Source organism: Neophocaena asiaeorientalis, unplaced genomic scaffold (assembly GCF_003031525.2).
Source record: "Neophocaena asiaeorientalis asiaeorientalis breed wild unplaced genomic scaffold, Neophocaena_asiaeorientalis_V1.1 scaffold781, whole genome shotgun sequence".
NCBI classification, from domain to species: domain Eukaryota; kingdom Metazoa; phylum Chordata; class Mammalia; order Artiodactyla; family Phocoenidae; genus Neophocaena; species Neophocaena asiaeorientalis.
The window spans coordinates 847277-859503 of NW_020172994.1; the positions used below are offsets into that span (position 1 = coordinate 847277).

Consider the following 12227-nt stretch of genomic DNA (forward strand, 5'->3'; position numbering starts at 1 on the left):
CTCTCCTCAGATTTCCAATCTCCAGCCCCTTTACTCTCAGCAAAAAAAAAGGAACCATCAGCTTTCCACCACCTAACCCAGTGACTTACCTGCATCTACACCCATCCTAGCCCACGTCTACTGTGTTACCTCCTAACAAGGGCTGATTCTTCCATGCATGCTCTCGTCCCCTATTCTTGCCCCAACTGGAGTCCTGCAGCGCAACTCTGATGCTGCCCCTGGAGTTAGCTCAGACCCCAAAAGGGCACAGTCCTAATAAGGCTGCCCTTCCTTCAGATGCCAGCCACACTTCAGGGGTCCCCAGGCCACCCAAACTTTTGACCTACCGGCCACAAATCTGGAGGTTTCCCAGAACCCCCTTAGGTTCAACAGTTCGACTCACAAAACTTGGGAGAGTGCTATCCTTATTGTTACAATGTTATTATAAAGTGTACACTGGGGCTTCCCTGGTGGCGCAGTGGTTAAGAATCCGCCTGCCAATGCAGGGCACACGGGTTCGGTGGGGAACCTCTGGTACGGGAGGATCCCACATGCCGTGGAGCAGCTAAGGCCGTGTGCCACAACTACTGAGCCCGCCTACTGCAATTACTGAAACCCGCTCGCCTAGAAGCCCATGCTCCACAACAAGAGAAGCCACCGCAATGAGAAGCCCATGCACCACAACGAAGAGTAGCCCCCGCTCACTGCAGCTAGACCACACGCAGCAATGAAGACCCAACGCAACCAAACAATAAAGAAAGAAAGAAACATTTTTAAAAATTAAAAAAGTAAGTAAAGGATACACATCAGGACCAGCCAAACGAAAGATGAATAAGGTGAGGTCTAGGAGGGTCCCAGATGAAGAGCTGTGTCCTCTGGAATCAGGGTGCATCACCCTTCCAGCACATGGATGTATTCACCACCAGGAAAGCACCACTGTCCAGATTTTTTAATTGGGATTTCACTTCATCGACATGATTGGTCAAATCATTGACCACGTGACTGAACTCAATTTCTAGCCCCCGTTCTCTACTCTGCCGATGTCAGGCTGGCCCAGAGCCTCAACCCTCTAATCAGTCGGTTGGTCTACTGGTGACCAGCACCCATCCTGATCCACCTTGTTTGCATAAACTCAGATGTGTTCCTAGGGGCTGAATAACAAAGGCACTCTGATAGCTTGGAAAATACCAAGTTCTGTGCCAGGAACCCAGGACAGAGACCAGAGAGATGCATGATTATGCCATTCTCTTCTACTTTCTCTTCTGCTCTACTGTTTTCTTCTCATCAATATTGCTCCTTTCTTCAAAGAAACAAAATCAAATTTAAAACCCTCCTACAACTCCAAATTCCCTTCCAGCTAGTGCCCCATCTGACGAGCAACTATTCTAAAAGGTGGACCATATTTGCTGTCTCCATTTTTCTACTTCCTTTTCACTCTTCAACCCATTTCAGTCAGGCTTCTTTCTGCCTCTACGACCTGGTGGAAAATGCTCTTGCTAATCTCACCAGCGGCCTCTGTGTTGCTAAATCACACTACTGTAAACCCCTCTTTTCAGTCCACCTTTCAGCAGCTCCAACACAACTGACCGCTCCTCCTTGAACCAATCTCCTCTCTCGGCTTTCCAGATATCGCACACTCCAAGTCCCCCACCCCGCCCCCCAACTTCTCTGACCACTCTTTTTTAACCTCCTATAGTAACTCTTCTTCTACCCCACCTTAAACTACCCAAGACCCATCAATCCTAACCCTATCCTCATTTCACACTATCTCCCTAAGTGATCTAATCCACCCCCAGCACAGTGTATGAGCGGACCACCTGTAGCTACGTAAATCCAATCCAGGCTTCTCTGTTGACCTTCAAACCCATGTTTCCAACTCTCTGCTCATTGGCTTCACGTGGATCCTTCCCAGACACCTCAAACTCAACATCTGCAAAACTGAGCTCATCCTCTTACCCTCCAGACTTGCCCCCCCATTGTTGTTCTCTGTTTCCATAAATAACATCATCATCTGCCCAATTGCTCCTGCAGAAAACATGCAGGAAAACTCACCTCTAAATCCAGTCACTTCTAAATCCTGCTGACTCTACCTTCTGAATATTGGTCAAATCTGTCCTTGCCTGTTTGTCTCCATTGCCATCAAATCCTAGCCACCATGATCTTCATTTGGCCCCATGGGGTGGTGCTTCAGCCCTTCAGATGCTTTCCACTGCTCTCAGATTAAGTCCCCAGTCCTTAGCAAGGCCACCAAAACCTGCATGAAATGAGCCTCGCCCATCTCACCTGCCTCTTTCCCCACCCCTGTCTTCCTGTTCCTGCCACAGAGCCCATCTGCTTTTCCCACTTCTTCAAAGCCCCAAGCACCATCCTTTTTCAAGGACTTCTCAGATGCTCTTCCTCTGTTTATGATGCTCTTTGGTTTTTTTTTGTTTTTTTTTTTTTCTTTTCGGTACGCGGGCCTCTCACTGTTGTGGCCTCTCCCATTGCAGAGCACAGGCTCCGGACGCGCAGGCTCAGCGGCCATGGCTCACGGGCCCAGCCGCTCCGCGGCATGTGGGATCTTCCCGGGCTGGGGCACAAACCCGTGTCCCCTGCATCGGCAGGTGGACTCTCAACCACTGTGCCACCAGGGAAGCCCTATGATGCTCTTTGATTTCATGTGGCTAATCCCTGCCCAGCCTCAGATCTCAAATGAATTGTCCTTGGTAGGCCAGTCATGATTAATAATCTGTGTGATTATTAGTTTAGTATCTGTTCCCTCCTCCAGGCACTGAAGGAAATCATGAGGTCAGGGACTGTTTCTGTCCGGTACATCATAGTTTTCCCAGCACAGACCGCAGTGTTGGCCAGATAACAGGCACTCGGGTAGAATTCAAAGATGGTTGGGACGACAAATGGAAAAATGAATTAATACCTGGTAGGGTTTCTCTGAGGGTGAAGTAATGTGAACAGCCTTAATACTAAATGCAAAATGCACGTTCATTCCGTTTCTCCTAAATGAATTGCTTAAATCCAATTTTTGAAGAACACCATTGCAGCAGTCAGATGAGATGTCCATTGATCAAAAAGGAGGATCTTTCCCATGATGGAATATCTGTTAGTAGATAGTAAATTAACCCATCTTGGTTCTGCTGTAGAGTCTTATTTATCAAAATTAAGCCCTGCAGCCCTACAGAGGACAAATGTGCTGAGATCTTAAAATAAACCATACTGAGAGCATCCCTGCTTATTAGTAAATGCTTCCATTTGAGCATCTAAGGGGAAAAACGTCCTCAATTTAAACTTTCAGTTTATGCCTTAGAATGTATTGCCATGAGCACCTGCTGGGTGGGATTTTAAGCTCTAAAGAGCTATATTCGTGACCAGCTCGGAAGGAACTGAAGATGATGAGCTTAGAAGGAAGGGAAGCCACTTTCAAATAGAACGTGAAGTTCATTCTTCTCAGTTATACACATACGTACACGATGACCGTGATCACATCTTAGCAACAAAGACCCGCTTGAAATGACGCCATCTTTTAAAATTCAGTTCTTCTCGTATATTATTATCCAAGCCTCTCTCTTCGCCTAAACTCATCACACAAAATCACTAGGGCTCCTTGGAAGGTGTTTAAGGGACCCATGTCCATCCAGGAGCCTGGGACAAATAAAACCATACGTTCTTTGCAACAGCCCTCTTCCCTCCGCCGCCAAAATTAAGGTAAATGTCAAGAATAGTGTTGAAAAAACAAACGTTCCTTGGGATCAGAGGAGTTACTGGCTGATGGGCTCTCTTGAACCTCAGGCTGTTTGGGGCACTAGTCAGGGAGCCTCCTTCATCACCCCAACAACTGTTTCCTGAATCATTGGCTTGCAGAGTGGGCGTCACCCACAGAGGACAGATTTCCTGGACCTTGGACCCACGAGAGACAGATCAGAACAAGAACTGCAGCCGGGGAGACCTTGCACGGGCACTAACTCTCCCTGGGCAGGACCTGCTATAAAACCATCTGATAGAGCCTGGAGACAATCAACCCCAGGCCCCGTCAGTCTGATGCCTCCTCCACTTCAACTTTTCACCAGGAATCCCTTTCCTCTCCTGCCCTCTCCCTCTTCACGTGGTTGACCCAGAGTCCTGGAGAGGCAGGGCCAAGTGGTGCAGGGTCACTGGCTGGGAGTCAAACCGCAGACGATTTGTGTGCCTCTGCTGTGATTACCCAATGGAAAATCCCGAGGCATCATTCTACATCCAGAGTGTTTAGCAACAAGTAATGTATTCTCGATAAATGGCAGGGTTTTTTCTTTTATATTAGGAAACAGCCGTGGAGGCTTTTTTTTTTAGTACTTATTAAATGATTTTATGACTTTAGCCACTATTTTTCATCAGGACTCTTTCGTGGCAATTGGCAGAAATCCAACTCAATCTAGTTTAAGCAACAAAAACCAAGGGGGAGAGATTTATTATGGCACAAAACTAGGACATCCAGAGGTATGCTGCTTTCAGGCACAGCGGGATCCAGGGGGTTAAGCAAAGTCATCAAGATTCTGTTTCTTTCTTGGGCAGTGTCCCCATGAGGTGGCAAGGACTGCCACTGGCTCTCTAGGCTAACATTTTTCACACAGCTGGAAATCTTAGTACAAAGAGAAAGCCCCACTTCTGAAAACGCCCTGGAAGGGCTCCACTGCATGCTTATACCTAATCACGTAGCCACACTGAAGAGGATGCCAGTACAAGTGGTAGGATCGGCCCTTTACAAACCACATGGGTGAAGAAGGGGATGAGGGATCTGTCCCCTCCTGGGAGTGCACTTGAGTTCTGTAAAACATATGTTTAATAAACTTCCCACCCCTAATTCCTTTGAGGTCTGCCAGAGAGACGTGGCAGCAGGACGAGTGGTGTTGCTGCTTGACAGCTGGGACGTTAATACTGTGACCCCAGGACAACCTAGATCTGAAATTGGTGGCACCTACAGGATATACGAGTTATGTGGGTACCCATGGGTTGTCTCAGGATGGGGCAGAGAACCCACAGAAAAGATTAGACTTCTTGGTAAAGGGAGGACAGCAGCTTGGAGCATCTGAGAGATTGCTATAGATGTGACTTCTTTTGTCCCCACAGACTGGCGAAGACCTAGACATCCTGGTTACATAGCAATGTGCACTGTGTTGTTGAGAAATCAGACTGTGTGTGTTTGGGCAAAAGAAACAAAATATATATATATTGATAATTTGTGCCCTTTAAAGGAATTTCCCCTGTCTTCAGTCTTCAGCTTTGGTTTCTGTTTATACAAAGGTGTTTCCATTACCTGTAAAGAAAGATTTTGAATATGCATACAAAGAGGGAAGATGGGAAAGAGAAGAGACCAAAGGAAATGAGGAGATTAAGCACTTTGGAATCTAAGGGGTTTAAATCTCTCAGGGGCGGCATGGGATGGGACACAAGGCCTTATGAAAAACTCTTAAACATCCTAAGACCTTAAGAAGTTTAAACCAGTTACTTTCGCCCTCCTGAGCAAAGATGTGGCTAATCAGAGAGAGACATTAAATAGTCATAGAGATAATCTTGTGCTTACGTGGCACAGGGTGTTAAGTTCTGACAGCACCGAGCAGATGTGCCGAGGAGGGCAGCTCTGAACAAGGAGATGGGTGCTCTTGCTGAATGAGGAGCATGCATTTTACAGCAAAAAACCTTACAGCAGAACAAGTTGGTATAGCCTGTTCCAGCCTTTTGATTGTATAAATGGACATGAACATGTCTTTATTCTGAAATAATTTCAAACTTACAGAAAAGTTGCAAGAATAATGCAAAGAATTTCCATAGACTCTTGACCCAGAGCACCGATACTGAGTATTTGTCACATTTGCTGTATCATCCCCCTCTCCCTATCCCACCCCCCATATGTTGTCCCTAGACCTTTTTGTTTTTTGGAGCCTCTTGAGAGTAGATTGACTATATTGTGTCCCTTTGTCCCTTAAATCTTCCCTTTGTGTTTCCTAAAACAACAAAAAAAAAGGCTATTCCCTTACTAACCATAGTACAGTTATCACATTCAGGAAATTTAACATTTAATGTTGATAGAGTATATTTATGTAAACCGCAGCCCATACCCCAGTTTTGCCAGTCGTCGCAATGATGCCTTTACAGCAATGCTCTTTCCTGGCACTGGTTCCGTCCAGATTTGGAGTTTGCATTTAGGCATCATGCCTCTTTCATCCCCTTTCCTCTGGAACATTTCCTCAGCCTTTCTTTGTCTATCAAGACATTAACATTTTTTAAAGAATACAGGCCATTTATTTTATAGAATGTCCCTCAGTTTGGATGTGTCTGATATTTCCTCGTAATTCATCTCAGGTAATGTGTTTGGGGCAGGACTAAGCTGCCGTGTCCTTCTCGGGGTATCCCAGTCGGAGGCCTATGGTGTCTATTGCCCCTCATTGGAAACATTCATTCTGACCACTTGGCTAACGTGCTGTCCGATTTCTCTCCTGTGCAGTTATTTCATGTTGTACTTAATAATTCGTACAGAGATACTTTGAGATAGTGCAAGTATCTGATTCCTCATCAGACCTTCCCTTCTTCCCTGTCTCCTGAAGTACTTAATGACCTTCTCTGAGTTGTTGCATAGAGTTTTGGGTTTTTCAAAATATTTGGAAAATATTTAGAGAAGCAAGCACACAGTCATTTAATAAATATTTGGCAGAACAGCTGGTACTGAGCAGAGCTAAGGCAACCTCGGAATCCCTCAGGGAGGAGACCTCAGGTCGGGGTCTGGGAGGCAGTTCAGTCATGGGAGGAGCAGGCTCAGTGTGTGGAGAGCTGGCTGTCCTCCCCCCAGGATGCCCTCTCCGGAGCCAGAGACATCAACACACAGCTGCTTCTCTCTGACTCTCAAAACTGTGAAACCTCAGCTAGGCACACTTTTGTGCAAAAGGACAAACAAAAAGGCAGGAGGGCTTCCCTGGTGGCGCAGTGGTTGAGAGTCCGCCTGCCGATGCAGGGGACACGAGTTCGTGCCCTGGTCCGGGAGGATCCCACATGCCGCGGAGCGGCTGGGCCCGTGAGCCATGGCCGCTGAGCCTGCGTGTCCGGAGCCTGTGCTCTGCAACGGGAGAGGCCACAACAGTGAGAGGCCTGCGTACAGCAAAAAAAAAAAAAAAAAAAAAAGGGCAGGAAAAGAAGCACATATCAGGACTTCCTGGGGAAAAAAAATCTAATTTCAGGATATAGTGGGGGTTTGTATATTTTGCCCAATCCCCTCTGTCCACCTTTTTTTTTAAAAAAAATAAATTTATTTATTTTTGGCTGCATTGGGTCTTCGTTGCTGCGCGTGGGCTTTCTCTAGTTGCGGCGAGTGGGGGCTACTCTTCGTTGCAGTGCGCAGGCTTCTCATTGCGGTGGCTTCTCTTGTTGCGGAGCACAGGCTCTAGGCGCACAGGCTTCAGTAGTTGTGGCTCTCGGGCTCTAGAGCGCAGGCTCAGTAGTTGTGGCACATGGGCTTAGTTGCTCCGTGGCATGTAGGATCTTCCCGGACCAGGGCTCAAACTCTTGTCCCCTGCATTGGCAGGAGGATTCCTGACCACTGCGCCACTGGGGAAGTCCTGTCTACTGTTTTTGTGCTCAAAGTATGTTTTGTTGAGGATAACGTTCAAAAGTTGTTCCTGTACATAGCATGGTATGAACCCAGATACATCCATTTCAGAAAAATCTTCAACAACAACAATTCTTTTAAAAAGGCGGTTTTCAAGGTTCATTTTCCAGTCACGAAAAAGTTTTTAAAAGCAGAACATACTGTTCTCTAGGACCCCAGTTAATCCAGATTTTGTTGCTTGTATAAAGTATTCATTTCCCTGAATGTTTTGCTGAGTTTCATGAAGTATTGTCGTAGAACCTCAGGTTTTTTCAAAAGCCCTGTGTACCTGTGAATCCTTTTGCTTTGGAGACATAAAACTGCTTTGTCTTTTCAGGTTAACCCTGAAGGATGTTGAAAATACTTTGCCCACTCTTTTTTTATTGAAGTATAGTTGATTTACAATATTGTATTAGTTTCAGGTGTACAGCAAAGGGATTCGGGTTTTTTTTTTTTTTTGGATTATTTTCCAGTATATGTTATTACAAGACATTGAGTATAGTTCCCTGTGTTATACAGTAACTCCTTGTTGCTCACCTGTTTTATATACAGTAGTTTGTACCTGTTAATCCCATACTCCTAATTTTCCCTCCCACCTTTGCCCACTCTTCTTGTCTCTCTTCCTCCCCTTTAGGAGTTAAAACAGGCACCACCCAGGCCAATGGTCAGATCCCCCAGGCAGCACATTCTATGAGTACTGTTCTCGGAGAAGCCCAGAGACAGGTTGAAACAACTAAGGTAAGACCCACTTCTATCAGACTGTCACCTGTAAGCCCATATCCTAAACCATTAGCAGTATTCTAATTGTTCTTTTAAAAAGAGAAAATAGAGTTCCAACAATTCAAAAGTCACTGTAATTCCATTTAGATAATTGCTTCATATATATATTTATCTTAAAGTTACATAGGCTAGGATGGAAAATTAAAACCAACTATCACAGCTTCGGGAAAATGTAAGAATTTTTTTTAATGCCGAGGATTGGTAACTATTTTTAGTTTAGCTACATTTATTTTGACTGAAGCAATTTTGTTTGTTTGTTTAGTCAAGTGGTTTTAGCACTCTCTGAAAGTGGCATCTGCATTTTAAGCCCTTGGGATTTTTACTTATTTTTTCTGAATAAATTAGAGCAACATGTTAGTCAGAAGCCCTTTGTTAAATGCTATCTGGACCCCAAACCAGATTAGAAGAGTACTGACAGGGTCCCACTATAAAATATTCATTATTGTATTTTTCTGTTAACGTTCTACATATGTCCTCAGGGTGACAGAGAAGAAAACGCATTTTAAAATAATTTCCAAACTGGTGTAACATTCTCCGTAACTTTTTTTTTTTTAGTAGAGGAGATTAATGAAGATTCATTTAAATCTATCTAAAAATTATAGCCAAAAGTTATAATTTAGTTATTAGTCCAATTGGTAACGACTTAATTGACTATACAAGTTCCACTGAATATTTCCCATGTATGATTCAAACCAGTCTTAAATGGGTTTCAGTAGTTTTCCACCTCATTCTCCCCTTTCATTTTGTCCATCAGCCAGTGGTGGGAACAGTTAAATCCTGTATTTATCGAGCTTCTTATAATTTTTGAAAACCACAATAGACCATTAAAAGGTGTGTTTCTCTAATATTCTTGTTAGCTTCTCAAGTCTGACAATCTCATCTTGCAGTGTACTTTCAGCGATTATTATTTTCATGGTTTTTGTAATGCCAACTGAAGAAAAACATTTTTCAATGCTGAAAGCAATAAAAGGATCCCAGAATAGAAATCACTTAACTATGCCTGAACACTAATTCCCAAACTGCCTGTTCAGAATTTTTAAAAAAATACATCACCAGTTAATTTCTTATCATGCTAAGCAGTTGAACTAAATAAAATAAACTCAATCATGAGGGCACTTTGTTAGGGGAAAAAAAAATTTCTAATCTCCAGTGGCAAGAGGTTATTAAGCAAAAAAAGAAATAAAATGAAAGCCTGATAAAATGTAAATTGCAATGATAATTGTCACTAAAACAGAGGGATTCAGTTCAGCTGCCTGAAACTCCTGGGGGAAGTTGCATTATATAAATATGAGGTGAGCTAGCTCAGGAACAACCTGGAGTCTCAGGACTGAGGGACTGAGCCTCCCCCTCGGGGGCAGACGCTTCCTAAATCCGGAGACTCACCTGTCCGGGAACTGTCACGTCCACGTGGCCGTGTGGTCAAGAATAAATGCTGTTGTCGCTTTGTTGAAGGACAAGAAGTCCGGCCTCGGCAGCCACGACCCCGGAGCGCCCAGGGCCCAGACCCTTCCCAAGTCCAGCCTGCCTCCGCCCCCTCCCGTGCGACGGTCCTCGGAAGTCGGCTGCGGCAGCCCAGGGACGTCCCCCAAGGTCAAGGGCGCGGCCGCCGGCTTCCCCGCGCCGCCCCACGACCTCCTGCCACCGCCCCCGCCGCCGCCGCCCCTGGAGGACGACGAGCTCCCTCCGCCGCCCCCCGACTTTAGCGACGCGCCCCCGGACTTCGTGCCTCCTCCACCGCCGCCGTCGTTTGCGGGCGACGCGGGGTCCTCGCTGCCGCCGCCCCCGCCCCCGCCCGCCCTCGCCCCCGAAGCCGCGAAGCCGACCCCCGTGGTGGTCAAAAGGCCGCCAGCTCCCCCCAAGAGGCAGGCGAACCCGGGACCACCGGGCGGGGGAGGCGGGGAGCAGGATTTCATGTCGGATCTCATGAAAGCTTTGCAAAAGAAGAGAAGCAACATGCCCTAAGGGAAACCTAGAAGTGTCTTTGGGTGATGGGTGTAATCATTGCTAACCTCAATTGCATTTTTGCTACTTTGTTTCCGTGACATCTTGTTCATTTTAGATACAATATTGAAGTATTCAGACTAGAAATGCAAATAGGAAACGTCTCCCTGTTTCTCAAGTACATTCATAATCCTTAACCTAACACAGAATTTAGAATATCTGCCTGAATGTACATATCTTTCCTGTGTATTTCCACTTCAATGGATTTTATCTTCCCTTCCAAGTTAAGTAAAATGATGTTTTATGTTCATTTATTTTATTATGTTATGAAGCATCAAATTAATAAAAGTTTAAATTTTTTTCCTTAAGATGGTATTTCTAGAAATATCAGTATAAATCTAGTGCAATATCAATTCTATTTTATAATATACTTGACCTTTTAAAAATCCTAGGCCTTCTAAAGTCTTGTTCATCTTCGACATATTTTCCATCTCCATCTCAGTGACCTCCAGAACTTTCACAAAAATCGAAAGAAGAAAAAGAAAAAACCAGGAGAGGTAGAGTGAATTTAGTTTCTTTGAGACTCATTGCTTGATTGATTGGAGTCTTGGACATACCCTAGTTTGGTTTTGGTTTTCTAATGGTTGAATAACATAGTAACTGGGGGAAAAAAATAGTTCTTTAGTTTTTGGATTCTGTTATTATAATGCTATAAGTTGCTATAAATAAAAATTTAGAGACAGGAAAAGGCAATCAAATTATATTCTTCAACCAGGAATGTTTTCCCTCAGATAAATTTAACGCTTAAATTTAACAACCAGTTTATCTTCAGTTCCTATTACCCTTATCTTCTCTTTCTAATTGGCTTCTGAGAGTCCTTTTAGATTTTCTTAGTTTTATTTCCATGGTTCTGTTTGTTTTTTTTTTTTAATGTAAAACACCTCAAAATCTTAAAGTGGGTAGAAAATAATAGCTAATGCATTGGACTTACCGGGCGGTCCAGTGATTAAGACTCCGCGCTTCCAGTGCAAGGGGCACGGGTTGGGGAACTAAGATCCCACATGCTGGGCGGCTCGGCCAAAAATAATAATAATAACTAATGTGTTATTTTCTACTTAAGGAAGATAATTAATCTTATGTTTTAATATTTGGAAAAAAGTGAGCTCTAAATTGACATTTAAAACAACAATGAAAAAGCAAATTGACGTTTTAAAACCAAAATATTTAGTAATTAAAACTGGTATGGTGCACTAAATTTTTCCTAAGCACTGGGACCCATCACTATGGAAAAGGAGGGCTCAGAGAGTAGGACCTAGGGGACTGGGGAAGGGAAAGGGAGAGATGTGGTTGTTATGGGCTTCACGGATGACCCCCAAACCATCAATTCAAACATATTCCTAACTTAACAGAGAAGAAATGAGGCCTGAAGATGTGCTTAACCTACATCTCACAGAGCTGGGTCACCGCCTGGGTCTCCTAACTTCTATCCATACTGTACATTTACTTTATGGGGAAAAACGATAAAAATTCAAACATTAAAACGTTTGTGAGTTTTAGCATTAGATAATATATATTTTAGAAAAGCTATGGAAAAGAATTAACTGATTTTGTGGTCAAAATATTGATATAATTTTGGTGGACCGAAAGGTTGAAGGCACTCTGTCTCCATCCCTGCGCCTTTATCACGGGATATAAAAGAAAACATTAGGAAATAGATGGTCCAGATGGTCCTTGCTTTGCAGAGTTCAACATGCACAAGTTTCAATTACCACAATTTAGTTAAATAACACTAGTCCCCAACATGGTTCACATTTGCTGCCATGCTATTTTAACTAGTAATTAGTTTTAACTAGTACTTAGTAATTATGCAAAGTACAAACATTGCTATTAGCTCTTCAACCCACAAATCACTACATAAATA

The 12227-nt window shown here is 44.0% G+C and overlaps 1 protein-coding gene across 3 annotated transcripts in view; it reads left to right on the top strand.

Moving 5' to 3' along the window:
* APBB1IP (amyloid beta precursor protein binding family B member 1 interacting protein) overlaps positions 1-10674 on the top strand; it is a 97844-nt gene extending 87170 nt beyond the window's left edge. For 2 of the 3 annotated variants that reach the window (XM_024742284.1, XM_024742283.1), the window contains exons 13-14: positions 8220-8323; positions 9818-10327. In XM_024742284.1, the coding sequence (XP_024598052.1) occupies positions 8220-8323; positions 9818-10327 (614 nt within the window). Of the gene's footprint in view, positions 1-8219; positions 8324-9817 lie in introns of all 3 variants that reach the window. The other variant, XM_024742282.1, reaches the window with a different exon arrangement.
* The last annotated feature ends 1553 nt before the right edge of the window (positions 10675-12227 follow it).